At 39.6% G+C, this 15412-nt stretch overlaps 1 protein-coding gene across 1 annotated transcript in view; it reads left to right on the top strand.

Moving 5' to 3' along the window:
* Positions 1–866: 866 nt before the first annotated feature.
* ralgapa2 (Ral GTPase activating protein catalytic subunit alpha 2) overlaps positions 867–15412 on the top strand; it is a 90874-nt gene continuing 76328 nt past the window's right edge. The window contains exon 1 of the mRNA XM_030783778.1: positions 867–1081. Within this exon, the coding sequence (XP_030639638.1) occupies positions 976–1081 (106 nt within the window). The 5' untranslated portion in view covers positions 867–975. The remainder of the gene's footprint in view (positions 1082–15412) is intronic.

Genomic DNA, 15412 nt, shown 5'->3' with positions numbered 1-15412 from the left:
AGGCTATCAGGCCACTGATCACTAACCCAGTAGCTTCTTCCCATCTTTCAAAATTTTGCTTTATTGTTTTCTGTATTATATTTGCCATCCATTGACTTATAAATCTAGAGTGTACTTATTGCATTTCCAGTACAGCACTGTTGCGATTTTTTTTTAAATAACAGCTTGTGTTGAAATACTTCCCTTTGAAATATTGTGACTATATTGTTAAGAATATCTGCCAACCGAGATTTCACAAGAACCCAGCCGCAAGGAAACTTCAACTTCAGAAACGTTGCAAAGCAGTTCTATTTTCGGACAGCAGATGGCAGTTTGGTGTGTTGAATATGTATTTTTAGGAGGCACTCATTTTAAAACACTAGATGGTGGTATGCAAATGCTATGGAGCGTTGGCATAGCAGAATCAATCAGGGGAGAGTCCTGTGCATATCAGAATTGCAAGAGAATTGCGCACCGCAAATTAAATTTTAGATTTAGATTATGACTCTTTGTCTCAGAAATATTTTTTAAAATTCCGTTCACATTTTTCAGAGGTCACCAATTTATTTACGAATAGAAAAAGATATCCTCTGAGCTATATAATTTATACTTAAAACATAAATCTTGTGGCATGGCAACACAATCTTAAAACGTGTTAACAAATATGGGTATTTTATACCAGATGTGGCGAGTGGAAAAATATGTTCGCGGCTCAAATACTGCCATATTAGTTGATTGGGGTCACGGCAGTTAAGAGTTAAAAGCAAAAACAACCTATATACACACGCAGGAGGTGGACCTTTCCTAAGCCCTCTCACATTACGAATCCTGTGTGCTTCCGTGTTTACACACCCACGAATAGGCGAAGGCTGACACACACGTACAGCAGTTTACCAAGCAAGCGCAGCAAGTCTGGTGGCCAAGTGGCACATAAAGAGACGGACTGAATGATAAAACGGAGGTAAAGCGGGTTTCAAAATTGCCTTTTACAGCGGAATGTTCACTCGCAGGGGTTATGGAGACGTCAAGAAATCTACACAGAAAGTTCTGGACCCAAAGAAGGATGTAATAACCCGGTTAAAGCATCTTCGGTCCCTGCTAGGTGAGTGTATTGATACACCGAGAGCTTTTGATGTAATGACATCCAACCCGTGTCACACACACAACTACATAGCCACCCGACGTACCATTGTTCTTTGGAGTGAAGCCATTTACCCCTGTCAGGGTTATTTTTGCTTAATTTTGACAATGTTGGACTACACACAACGTCGCGCTGTTTGTTTGTAAACGTTAGCTTCTGTAGCTAGTTTGTCGGCTAGCAATATTGATAGCAATGAGCTGAATAGACCAGAGCCAGTTGACATGGCACAGGTTGCTATGCTAGCTGAGCTGTACACGAATAGGGAGGTCAGTGTACCTGTTCGTAACTTACCTGTGTTGCTTTTTGAATAGATTTTCACCATTTACCGGACTCTATATCTGCAGTTTAAAATAATTGTTCATTGTTTAGATGCTTGAAATATAACTATTGATTCATTTTGACTGTTTAGCATTGGTGTTTGCATCATTACCAGCTAGACAACAAACATTAGCTAAGTGGAGCTTTGACTTGTGTGTGTGTGTGTGTACAGAGAGAGAGAGGGAGATTATGATTCATTTAGCATTCGTTTGCTTTCACTGTGTTTGCCTTATTCTAATATGTTTAGTATTATGGAAGTGAGGAGGCTGTGAGCACTGTTGGGGGTTATGCTCCAACCCTGGATTCCCATTTAGCTGCACATTCCTTAAAACTGTCTAGTAAGGAAAGCTGTATTCCTGTCTCGCAGTTCTGACGGTTGGCTTAATCGTAGTCAGCTAATTGAAACTTTGGTTTTACACTGTATCCCCTTGATCTGGTTAATTTGCATTTGACAGTTTTCAGTGCTGATGCTGTGGAGTTTCAGTGTGATGGAATCACATTCATTTGAATGATGGCTTATTCGTTTTCCCCCATCCCTCAGTGTATCTACATTGTTTGTCGAAATACTACAATAAAAGCACAATTGGGCCCTGCATGAAAAAGGGAGAGCAAAAGTTGTTGAATGTCAGTTAAGTTCAGGTCAGCTCAATTCAGTTTTGTTTGTTTGGCATATTTCACAAAAGAGTTAGGCTAGTCACTAGGGAAAAGGTCTTGTAAGTTAAAGTGAGTTTGTGTTTAGAGAGTTTTCATATTGAAAGCACTTTTAATGGCCTGTACAATCGCTAAACACTGTGTTACCATATAACTATTCTAGTACTGATGCACACTCAAGACAGCAATTGGTAGGTCCTCTTAAGTCACAATATCAAGGTCACACAAACTGAAAGTCACAGTATCACTGGAAATATTAGTGGTGAGTTTGAAAGGTATTTAATGGGAATGATTGTTTTTTAAACTTGAAAAATCATGTTAGGCCCAGGGATAATGATGATTCACTTTTTTTCACATTTCACATTTTGATGAGTTGGCAGTTGCTGTATGACAGTCATGCTGTTTGGGAATAAACAATGATCTTCTGACCTTTTGTCTGTGTTACTGTAGCAGATGGCGCTAGTCAGTGATGCCTTCATCTTTTGTACTGCTGCCACTCTCCCTTTTGCACAGTGGCTTGAGGTGCTTGTCTGAGGGTTGTTAATGATGAACTGGGTTTTAATGTCCCACCAAAGCAACCCTGATAAACATACGAGTTCTAGTCTCGCCATGCTCTCCAAGGGCACATCATCTCAGCTGCACTGAGAACGTCCAAACCAGCACAGAACTACAGTAGACTTCTGTCAGCATGTGGGATCACAGACTGCACTATACAGCAAAGCAGGGGAAAAGACAGAGCCTATCTAAACAATTATACTAGTTTGCTCTGCTAACCCACTCCACCCTGTCCCCCATGACAGTGTGTGTCCACACAGGCCCCATGTGTACCTTTTTAATAACATTCTTTAACTTGGAGTGTTGGGGGAAGGTTTGTGGTCACCCACTGCTTGACCTTTCCTCAGGAGTTCCCCTCTGATGGACTCCTTAGTGTTGACTTTCTCTCTGCTGTTGTTGGTCAATTTACATAAAGCTTTGACTGCAGGAACAACCTTAAATCACTTGAGCATGTAGGTTAACAGGAGGTTGTGCCTTCATGTTTCAGCATAACTTTTAAGCATTAGGCTGAATTTTTGAATAATGCTGAAGTTTTATTAAGTGGAGGAAGGATGACCATTAGGAGAGTTTTGTCCTCTGCTGTGCATTACACTGTTTGCTGTGTTTAATAGGCCTCTTTAATAGATAAGATATTGTTGAGGAATGCCATCTAACAACTTTGGGAACATTTGGACTCTAAAACGCTAAAGAGATCTTGTTATGGAGACCTTTCGATTAATCCCAGTCGGTATGATGATATTTGCTACTCATATCTTGTCTGTGAAAGAGTTTTTTATGATGTAGGCTATACTATTAAAGATATCTGCAGAATGGGTACTGAACCTAGACATGGAAGACAGCTGTGGGCGTTCCAGATGACCACACTGTTTGACTCCTGCCTCAGGCTGCCTAGTGTCTGCCATGCAAATGTTTGGCTACTTGAATACAACACCATGACAGCAGAGCCCCTTTCACACATATGATTAAGAACACATATTAGAGACAACTGATGTTGTTACATGTAGTACTAGATCCACAAAGTCATGTTCATGATATTACAAAAACACTGGACAATAAATATGATTGAAACTGAAAACAATACAAAACTCCCAGTCTCAGAGCATGAGGATGCATCACCAGAAACCTCATCCTCTTATCCAGGAATATTATGGCTTTATTCCCATTGGTCCTGGAAAATTGCAGGATCAGCCTTTCTGAAATGGTTCTGGTTTGTGTTCACAGTTGACCCTACTCCAGAAAAATGCTGGGATATTTGTGGATAAAACTTCATGTATGATAGGGGTTAAGGTATCCATGTCTGTGCTGTGAGAAAAAAAAACCATTCCACAGATAAAATGCAAGTTTTATTAGATAACACACGCTACGGTGGATTGGAAAGTTCATTCTGTGGAAGAGAGAAGACATGGGTCTTGATAATCAATAAAAAAAAAAAAATCAATAAGGAAGATAATGAGGTAGTTACACTGATGAATTTGTAACAGCAGTTGGACCTCAGTTAAGTCATCATATTTGTAGTCTTTGAAACGACTTGCTGGTGTGAGTGGGATGTCAGGACTTCTCCTGCTGACTCGACTCCTGCCTCAATGTCAAGACCTGCACACTGAGGTCACTTTGGTAACTTGGGCTGTCCGTGTCTTCTCCTGCCTTGTTTTTGCCAGTGTGAGAATGTGAGGGTAGATAAAGCAGGCGTGTTTATCCAGCCCACCCCATCATCACAGCTCGAGCTGTACCACCAGATCTGCCTCAGCCCAACACACAACCCCGTTTTCATCACAGGACGGATTTCCTCCTCATGCCTGTTTCCTCTATGGACAGGAAGTCAGGATGAGTGATGGGGTGTGTGCTGTTGGAGCCTCAGTGACCCTGCTGCCCTCTTTTCGTTTCTTTTTTCTTTATGTTCTTCTCTTATTCCCCTTTTCTGCTGTCACTCTCACTGGCTATCTCTCTCACCCTGCTCTCTCTCCTACTGCCCCCTGAGGGCTTCTGGTCCACTCACCACTGTGTGGGCTTGTAAATCATGACAGCCCTGGGGAAACTGTCATGGCTTAGAGCTTGGTTAAACACCCCACACACACACACACACACACACGCACATGCACACGCACACGCACACGCTCACACTCTTTCAATCACTCATGCACTTTCCTTGTTTTAATTTGAGGTGCTAAACTGAATAAAGTTAAGTGTAAATTGTGCATTTCAGAGGTAAATGATCATGTTTGGGCTTATAGCCCAAAGTTCCCCCATGTGACTCTCTGAACATAGGCCTAGATCTTATTTCTGAAATATTGTGCAGCTTTGCTATATTTGACTCAGCCTATTGGTGTTTATTGGTTTCTAAACCTATAGGTTTCTTTGTCTTAAATTCTGGGGGAAGATTAACATGCTGGTAATGAGAGTGCAATATCAGAATATAAAGTCATAGTTTAAGTATTTTGTTTTTGGTCTGGGATGGTAGAACTAGGTTTGTATATTTTGCTGCATGTGTGCTGTGTATGTGCTGTGTCTGCATTAGTTGGCCATGGTTGGTTAGGCATGGCTGAATCTGATCACTAATGCTCCACTTGAACACACACAGTCCCCCCCCCACCCCCCCGCCCCAACACACACACACACACACACACACACACACACACACACACACACACGCACACCAACAAACACACACATACACACACACATGCAAACCTTCAACCAACTTCTCTTATCACACAGAAGCACACATGAGTGTGCATGTGCACGCATAAACACACATAGGCCCAAGTGTGGACCATGCTCTTAGGCAGAAATAGGTTTAGTTTCATGTCACTAAACGGTTCAGAATTAAAATCTCTATTTTAAAAGATGCCTGATGCAGTGAGATACGTGTAGATGTATAGATGTACCCTCAGTGGAAAGAGGGCTACACTATGTGGATATTGGCTCTTGGCAAACACACACAGGTTACATGTCCCTGCCAATACCTGACAATCCTTCTATTACTGGAATTTAATTGTTGTGAGAGGCTTCGTTTAAAAAGTAGGTAGAGATAAGAATTTCTGTTTATCATTAATTGTTTGATTAATTTCTGATAGCAGTAATAGAATAGGATATGCCTCTCTGAACTTTTAGAGGGAGAAAAACAGACGCCTGTTTGCGCCTTGTTATCTGGAAATAGTCCTTACTTCAAATTTCCATTGAATTTGCATTGATGTTTGAATGCCACACTTCGTTCCTGCACACAGTGTCGAGTTAATGAACGAGTAAGGTATCGCAACGAATGAAAATAATCTGGTGAAGTTAACCAAAGGAAGCACCATTCTCAAGTAGTATTTATTGCACTTGTTTGTTACTTTTGATTTTTAATTATCATTAAAACAAAACTAATTAAGAATGTTGGGTGTTTTTCTGATGTTTTCATTCTGTGATTATGTCTTAAGGTTTTTTATAAGGAACACCAGTTCTTGTGACATTGTAGTACCATCATAATTCCTAAATCATATTTTGTAAACTACTGCCATTAAAGCAGCGAATCTTGGAGCCTGTACAGAGAAGTTCCTGAGTGCTGATTGGTGCTTTGTCCATTTTAACTAACCCCAGACAATAGCTTCTCCTAATGTGCACTTTTCCCCAGTTGTCAGAGGGAAACATTTTCACTCTGCAAGGTGAGCTCAACTTCAATAAAAATACTTTTCCATTTCTAAATTTCGACTAGTTCCATAAACAGCATTAGTTAGGCTATATTGCTGTGTGATAGGAACTAACTTGCGACATACTTTGGGCGGTCTGTGGGCTGACTACAGTTATGTGAGCTGTGTTAAATGAAACTTTATGTATGTGTAGTATGCAGAATTGCTGCCATCTGCAGAAAGTTTTACAGTCTTGTTTGATGACATGATGTCCCCGTCGTGTCAGATGTTGTGTCACTGAATTTAGGTGCCCTGAAGCACTGTTCTAATCAGACTCAGTGTAACTCTATCAGTAGTCTTATTCTTGTGTCCTGAGGGGGTGCACTACCTCTTAATAGATGAAGCTCATTTGTATTATAGACATAAAATGATACAGGAGTTTGTCAAAATTGTGCATTTTCTCGTCTTTTCTCTAAAATAAAAACTTCAGTTCATTAAACGTTTTGTGAATGTTTCTGTGGAATGCATCAAGAAACTTTCCTATAGGCTTTTTCTGTATCAGAAGATATTTTGAACCTGTTTCAAGGCCAGGTGAGCATGTTTTGCTGGTGCTGATGTTTATAGCTCTGTCGTGGAAAACCCTAGTGTAACTGTTGAGAAGTAGCCTACATGTTGAAACCACCTGGAGTGATTAGGAGTGGCACTGCTGATCCCTGCATAATACTGACAACGTTTGGAGTCATCAGCTCGTGTTAAACCGGTAGAGTGGGAGTGACGGAGGAGTGGCAGCATGGGCAGGCTCACATGTAACCGTTCTTTATGCCAACGCCCATTAATCTTCATTAATAGACTGCAAGCTTAAATCACATATTCACACCTGCCAATGTGGATCTACTTAAAACAGTGCCATCATCAATAAGAACTTATTGGTATGGAGGAGTTCTATACTATTAAGGTATTTCATTAGCATTTAGAATGGGCATCAGCTAGAGCAATATTACATCCACTACTAGCCTAATGTTAAAAATCATGTCATCTAGTCTTTATCTATGTGATCCCACACAGCCAACAGTGTGCAATTTTGCTGATGCGTAGGCTCTCCTTCCTGCCGTACTCTAAGGTCTCGTAATGCATTCAGTGTGCTACTGTGTTTTGTGTTTTTAAGCGTACTGTAATCTAGCCAACATTTTGCTGCCCCACCCTTTTTTCATTTTCTGATTTTAAAGTGGCCTACTTCTGAGAACAACAGCACTGGCATCACGGGAGTTCCTCACCGTTCACTGTCTGTGGCTGCACAAAGCCTCACATAGGAAGGCCTCACATATCAGTCTGTTCACTGCTCAGCATACATATAGCAGTAATGCATATAATACTGTGCATGAGCCGGAGATACAGTGAAATGAAGACATTACCAGATATCCTGTCATACAATAAATCGAGAGCCTGTTCTCCTATATCCTAAACACAAATTAAGCCATGGCCATGACTATTACTGCATAAGTCACTGTTTAAAAATGGAGTAACTCAGCGTGTGTGTGTGTGTGTGTGTGTGTGTCTGTGTTCATGGTCAAAGAGAATAGGTTAACACCCTCCATATGACTGACATTTCTGTGAGTTGTTATTTTATTTCATTTTTCTTTCCATCTAGTTAGATTTAAAAAATTAAAAACTGGTATTTATAATATTATTGTCTAAACATAAATTGACTGACTGATCATTACCTCCCTGGAGCATGCTTGCAGTTAATGCAGGCGTGCATTGTACAAAAAAATTGCTATTAATTAAAACCTTTTCCATTTTTGTATGTTTTTAAGCAGTTGACACTTTGTGTGTCTAACTGAGCTAAAGCGGAAGACCACTGCTGCTACACAAGGTCTCAGGACGGAAGTGGCCTAGCGGTTATACAGTTGGCCTAATAATAACAGGGTTGTGGGTTTGAATCTCAACTTTAGTGGCTTTTGGCCAACATGCCTTTGACCTAAGCCACTTAACCCCAGGAATGCACACTTAGCATGTTTTGTTGTTCTGGGAGTGTCAGCTAAAATGACTAGGCCTACATGTGATTATCTTGAAATTATTCAGTTATTCACCCACAATACAAAAACAAACTTCCTTTAAAATGAAGGAGGTGATTGGTGAAATATGAACAATTGATTACCACAACTCAGGCCTTTTCCTGTCAGACATAACCAGCTCAGAGAAAAATTGTTATAAACATCACAGGACAATGGCAGATTTTTTTTCCTCCTAAAAACAAATTGTGACTTGTTCTCTCATGTGATGCTAATTTTAACTGAAAGAGTGGACTGCTTTGTGAGTTAGCCAGTTACATTAGAATTGTACCAGTATGCTTTTGAAGTCAGCTCTTAATCTCTTTTAATGGCCTTTACAGGTAAAGTCAAAGTGCTGTATTTTACGCTCCATTTTGAAATTCATTTATTCTGTTATTATATTACATACAACCAGTCAGTCAGGACAAACAGGTTTCTGCTGTTATTCAGATATAATAAATGCTCACACTAGTATTATTATAGGACTGCTTTTTTGTAAAACATGTCCCTGCATTTCTTAATTTAATTCCTATCTGGGACTAAGACTGTTACTAAGCATAAAACATAGCACAGAGCATATAATCACCCTTTTTCCATGTACAGGTTTACATTTACAGAAACTATTACAAATCAGTAGATACTACGTGTGTTACACCAATATTCAGGATACTGTTTTCTTTGCTGTCTGCCTGCTTTGTGTGGGTACACAAAGCCAAAAGAAGCCCGTAGAGAGAAGGCGGAGGCGGCTGCTGCAGTGTGTGTGTGTGTGTGTTTGTGTGTTGGATATAGCAGGTTCATCTGGAGTGGTATTTGAGTCTGACCTCAGGAGTGAGAGGGGCCGCTGCCAGTTGAGCCGTTAACTGCCGGTTAAGCTGCCAGGATTAGCCACTTCTGGCCCACTGATCACCAAGAGGGAAAGCCTGGAGTGGTCTCAGCCTGCTGATTGTTCTTGTCCAGTCTGTCAAGTCTACTGGCTATAGATATTAATGATCTGGAAGGCAACATTGCCTTTTTTTTTTTTCTAAAATTATTACCCTATTAGCTACAGATTTTTTTCCCTGTACCATTAATGTGGAAATGCATGATAAACAGAGGCTGATTAAAGCTATTCATATCAGTTCAAATAGTGTTATAAATGGGATGAAATGTTCAAGTTGATTTCACAGGCTGATACTTGTGTAGCAGAATTGATTGTGGAAACACAGGGTTAACAGGCAAAAAGTAATTGACCTATAGGTAGTATACTTAACAGTAGTACAGGGTGCTATCTTACCTCCCTGTCAGTGAGAAAACAATAACAAAGGTTCTTTGAAAGGACACATTGCCATAATATCCCAGGTCTGAGGTGTCTGTCTATTGTCTTACCATATCAGTGCTATTCACACCATCACAGTGTTACCACTGAAAATGAAATTAAGGGCTAGTATTTGTGAAGTGGGTTTCAGAGGAAAATCACTCCTTCCTCAGAGTAGGAGATGGGGGTAGTCTACATTTTATTTCTACCGTTAACGAGTAGGAACAAAATCATATTTCAGTTTGTCTTGGTTTGGTTTACGATGTTAATAGCAGTCAGCATGTCTGTCTGTGTTGACATTCACCTGTTTATCCCAATATTTGTGATGCCACTTTGAAAAATCTGGGAAAGATTCAAAATTCTGTTCTTTTTTCTTTTTTTCCCATTGTGGGTATTGCAGCATGACAGTGACTTTCAGTTTAGTGGAGTGTGAACTGAATTTCTTAAAAAGGTTGCAGTAATGTTATGTCTGTAACAAACATTCATAAAATTTAAGCTCAGTGGCCAATAGGCTAGCGTAACGTCTTTGGGTTCTGCAAGATATTGAAAATGTTCTGTGTGGATGTATAATGATGCAGTGGCTCTGTGCAGTTTCTGCAGTACATTCATGCAGCAAAGAGCATGTTCTATGATACCCCTAAAGAGCTGTTCACACTAGCCCAGGTATAGGAGACATGTTAACATAAAGCTGAGAAAGTGCTCTTTCCAAAGTGGGGTTTCTCTCCAGCTTTAGCCTAAGGTTAGTACACCCTGTCTTGAGGCAGTGTTCAGTGCGTTTGAGCAAAGGGTTGTTGGAAATGTTGCCAATGGGGACTTTTTCCCACTGTTCTAGTGTTAGTGTTCAATATGTCATCGTATGTAGTGTTGTTGTTACCTTGTTGTGAGCATCAAACAACGTTACAGAAAACTGACTTGTTTGGCTTTGAGCAGACAGCTTAAAATCATAAATGAAAATGTTGTATATGAGCAGTCAAAAAAATGAATAAGCTAGTCCAGTTTGGAGACCAAATGCAGGACCAGAGTGGGTGCTGTAAAGTATTTTTGTGTCTAGCGACAAAATAAACATGTGTTGCATGTTGGCTGTGAAATGTTCTTTACCCAGTCCTTCAGGGAGTATGTGTGAATGCTTAGCCTAAGGCTATAGCTTTTTCCATGGTTAACAAATACCAGTATGAATGCATGTTAACGTGAAACCAGACTTAGATTAGCCCAGGGTTAACCTCAGTGCAGTGTGAAGCTTTAATGGGTTCATATCTGGGTGCTGCTCACACCACTTTGATGCTGTTCTGAACACCACAATGATACTGCTTCATTAGGTACCTGTGTGTGGCCTCCCCATTTGCTTGCACATTTCTTGCCATTCTTCTTCAACCTGTTTTTTTTTTGTTTGTTTTTAAATTTTATGTTAGTTGCACTACTTGCAATACCCAGACATGCATTGAAAGGCTCCCAGGAGGACAGCTTCCAAGTTACTGGAACTTGTACACTAAGCACTATCGGTCATACAATGCTAAACGTTGCTTAGGTCAATTGTTTTGCCCATTTTAACATTCAGTGTTAGACTAAATAGAGTCCCTGGTGACTACAAGCATGTGACTCACTGTCACTAGGAGTGATCTGCTTTCATGAATGAGGAGGCCTGCCCAATTAACGGGCCACTGAATGTTAAATACAATAAAAACTGGATTGTTATACAGTGGAAGGTTATGTTTCCCTCTGTTGTTGCGCTTGTTCCTAAATAGGCCTACTTAAAACAGGCCTACCTCTTGTGCCTAACTAGTCAACTAGTCCTGTCAACCCACAGAAGTGTCCATGAATTAGAGATGAAACGGTATGAAAACTTAATATCACAATAATTTTGGTCACTATAATCACGGTTATCAGTATTATCGTGGTATTGTTAAAAAGTGCTGAAAATGTTCAGAAAGTACTGATACACAAACTGAAATAATTTCACCTAGTTTTATATTGAAAACAACAATTAAAATTAAAAAGCACTATGCACTTTTTGTTTGCATAAACATTAAAATAATAACATAGCCAGTGCCTATCTAAACATATCAACACTATATCAAATGTGCAATGCATTGAACAAAATATGTTGGTTGGGTGACTAAACTGCGTAGCGTGTCATCGTGTGCAGTGGGCGAGTACAGACACACCATGCATACAGCAGCAGAAGAAGATTTTTTTCAAAGCACGATAATGAACCACGGTTTTAATGACAATCAAAATTTGAAGCGGTAATACTAACTGTTGGGAATTTTACTGTGGTTTACCGTGAAACCGGTAACTGTTTCATCCCTACACACATTATTGCAAACGTAAAAGTAAGAGCAAAAGTAAGATCTTTCTCAGAGGTTTTTGAGCATTTCATGATTGATCTCATACTCTTAGCTGAGCTGAGGACTGGTCATTGTTGTCGGCTACTTAGGTCCTGGTGTTGCTTGGGTGTTTTAGTCAGTCGCTGTAAAAGGCTTGTTGTAGGTTCATCATATTGACCTCCAAATATGTAGCTCGATTTAATGTGGATTTTGCCTAATCATTAACCCAATGTGGTCAAAAGTCCCAGCGTTCATCCTCAGGCTGGTTTACAGTCTCCATATTTCACTCTTCTCTGTCCTCTGAGAGGGAGGATCAGGAGCGTCAAATACAGCTCCACCATGGCACAACTCGTTCTGAAGCACTGGTCATAAGCTCACAGCATACAGGGAGCCCTGGTGGCACTGCAATGTCACAGCATACTGTAAATGATGTACACTCACCACTGGACAAGACAGCCAGTGGAAAATATATAAACAGATTGTGATGTGGTGAGATAGGGGAATTAAGCATAGCCCTGAGTCAGTCTCAGCTAGGAACATCATGAATTAGTTGATTATTACTTTAGTCTCTGAGTGGAAGAACATTGTGGAGAATATGGCTTTAAACAGCTTCCTTATCATCCTCTACGGTCACAGGTTTTTCACGTTTAATTTTGCGGTCAGTCAAAATACATGTAGCATTAATGCTCTTTACTGTCACAGCAATCACTTCAAAAACCTATAAAAGAAAAAATGACAAAGTGTCTGCTCATATTTACTCTGAATGACAGGCTCCAGTAAATGGTAAATGTCGGCTCCTGTGTTTGTTTTCTCCGCATTAATGTAGGTATGTCATTTACCTTTGAGTTTCACGAATAGCCTGTTGTCACAGCACACAACATATCACAGTGTAAATATGCCCGAAGATTCACATGCTGGAAGTGACCTTCAGCAGGGGAGACTGAGACACACACACACCTGTGGTCTGGGTCTGTCTGAAACCAGGTTTGTGTTAGTTCAACAATGAATTAATCAATTCCTTCTTAAGTGAAGGATTAAACTTTGAATGGGGAATGCCATTGTGTAAATCGTATTTGAACTGAATTGAAATTACAGGAAGTTCAGTTGAGTCTCAATAAATTCAGTTAGTTCCATTTTGTAGGACGTAAACAAAGAGCTTAGACTTTGACAACAGTTTGGCTGTTTTTAGAAAAAAATCTTGTTTAGATATATTAGATATATATATAATATTATAATAATATTCATACATACATACATATGCACACACACATATATGTATATAGATATATGTATAGACACACATTTTAAAGTGCACAGTAATTAGCATAAATACAGATGTCTTTAACCTGAAATAACATTCTTATTAATGTTTAAAGTAATGTGGAATTGAATGTTGAATTAGGTGAAATGTTTGGTATTTTATTTGTGATCTATTATTTACTATTGTTTATGTGTAGGTTATATTTATATGAGACAACAACTCTCTTGGCTGTATTATTTAACTGAATGTCAGTTGCAGTGCTGACTCATGCAGTGCTTATAATTTCTATTCAGTTTCAGTTGCATTAAACATGGGTTCTTAGTTGAATTGAGAATTAAACCAAACACTGGTGGCATTACAGTGCTATACACGAACTTGCATCAGCAGTAAAAATGAGCCCTTAAACCAGGTCAGATTGCAATGATTGAAAAGGGTTGTTGTTATGGTAACATGCAAAGTATGACTTTGTCTTTTAGTAGTGGATCCCAACACAGCTCAGTCCACGATGTGTAGACTCTTGTTTTAATTCTCATTAGGTGGGGTCGTGTACTGGTATGCCTGGTTTGCTAATAAAGCTGAGGACTACAGTGAGTCCTAAAACATACAGCCATGTAATGATTTTATGCCCTCATGTCTTGGAGAATGATTTAGAGCATACTGTAACTGGTGTGTCTGATGGAAAACATCTTTTAGGATTGTTTTTTTTTTTTTCTTTTTTCTTTTTTTTTCCCCCTCTGGTAACGAATTTTGTGTGTATCAGGAAGCCCTGTCATTGCCAGGAAAACGTGTGTGTGTGTGGTGTGTGTGTGTGTGTGTGTTCTCTCTCTGAATATTTTATATGCCTCAAAGTTCTGGCTGCAGGTTGTGTTTTTGTCCCTGGCGGCAGCGCAGCTGCTGATGATATACTGCACACACAGTGAGGAAACAGACAGGCTCAATGTGAACAGCTAGATATTCTTCTCAAAGAGGGCAATGCTGAATGCTGATGTTCAGTTAAAAAACAAAACGGAACAAAAGAGCACACCACTTCTTGGTTTGTCTGAGGCTCTGAAATATTTTCCCCATTGTTTCTGAATATTGAATCACCACTTTAAATTACTGACTGTACAGATGGTTTTTAGTTTTATTGTGCATTTTCTGATGTGTTGGGAGCTCACTCAGATTTTTTTTAATTCTTTCAAAACGACCAATGACAATTTAGAGGGAGTGTCAATCAAAGGTCTAAGCTGTTATGTAGCAGAGCTCAAAGTCTGTGCAAAGGATGTTCTTTTGAGGACACAAGGTCAATATGATTTTTTCTTTTTTAATGGCTGTTTTACTGCTAGGCATGTGAATGTCAGAAGTCAACCACCTGCCAGCCAGCTTGTCCATCGCCTCTGTTTCATCAATGGACTGCAACTCCTCTTTTGGCTTAAAGAATTGACTACTTGTCTTTATGTTTTGTAGCATTTAGGCTAAAGCTTTAGTGAGCAGATTACAGATTAACCAAGTAGCATTACAAGTAAGTGGTTTTGGAATAACATTTGACAGGCAGGTCTGTTTTCCTGTGTTGGGTTTGGCTTGACTCTCTCTTGGCATTGAAAGGAGTGTTATTGTCTAACGATCACTGAGGTTGGCAGTTATTTTCACAAACACGCCGTTAGAGATGAAGCTATATGAAGGAAGGGAAAACAAAACAAAAGAGAAAACAGCTAATGCAGGACCAACAAACAAATGCTGTCACTCAAAGTCCATTGGCAAGTCAAAACTAGCCTAAATTTATGATCATCTGTGGTAGTGTTTCAGAGCTAGTTTTCATTAAAAAAAAAAAAAAAAAAACTAAAATCAGTATTTTTCTACTCCTGCTTGGCCACATAGCTTATTTTTGATATCAAATATTATTTTATTCTGACATTGTTATTTTCCCATGTTAAACAGCGAGCAATTCCTAAAATACCAGTCTTTGCAGAGTCTCTTTATCTCAGTGCGGCTGAACGTGGTGTTTCTTTTTTGGGACCCAATATCAGTATCAGTGAATGTGTAAAAGCGAGCAGAACAGGTTTTTACACTGCATCAACAAACAGACCCTCTGATGACAGAGATAAAGATTACATGGGTCTTTACATAGAGAGGAGTGTACAGGCACAATTGGAGAGAGAGGACCTCATAAGTATATGTGAGTTATTGTAAGACGCGGGTCTCTCCGCGTGTCGCGGGTTGGTTAATCCAGCTGAATGGTAATGCCTGCTAA

The sequence above is a fragment of the Chanos chanos genome, chromosome 1 (assembly GCF_902362185.1).
Source record: "Chanos chanos chromosome 1, fChaCha1.1, whole genome shotgun sequence".
NCBI classification, from domain to species: Eukaryota; Metazoa; Chordata; class Actinopteri; order Gonorynchiformes; family Chanidae; genus Chanos; species Chanos chanos.
This window is presented reverse-complemented; position numbering and strand designations above follow the sequence as displayed.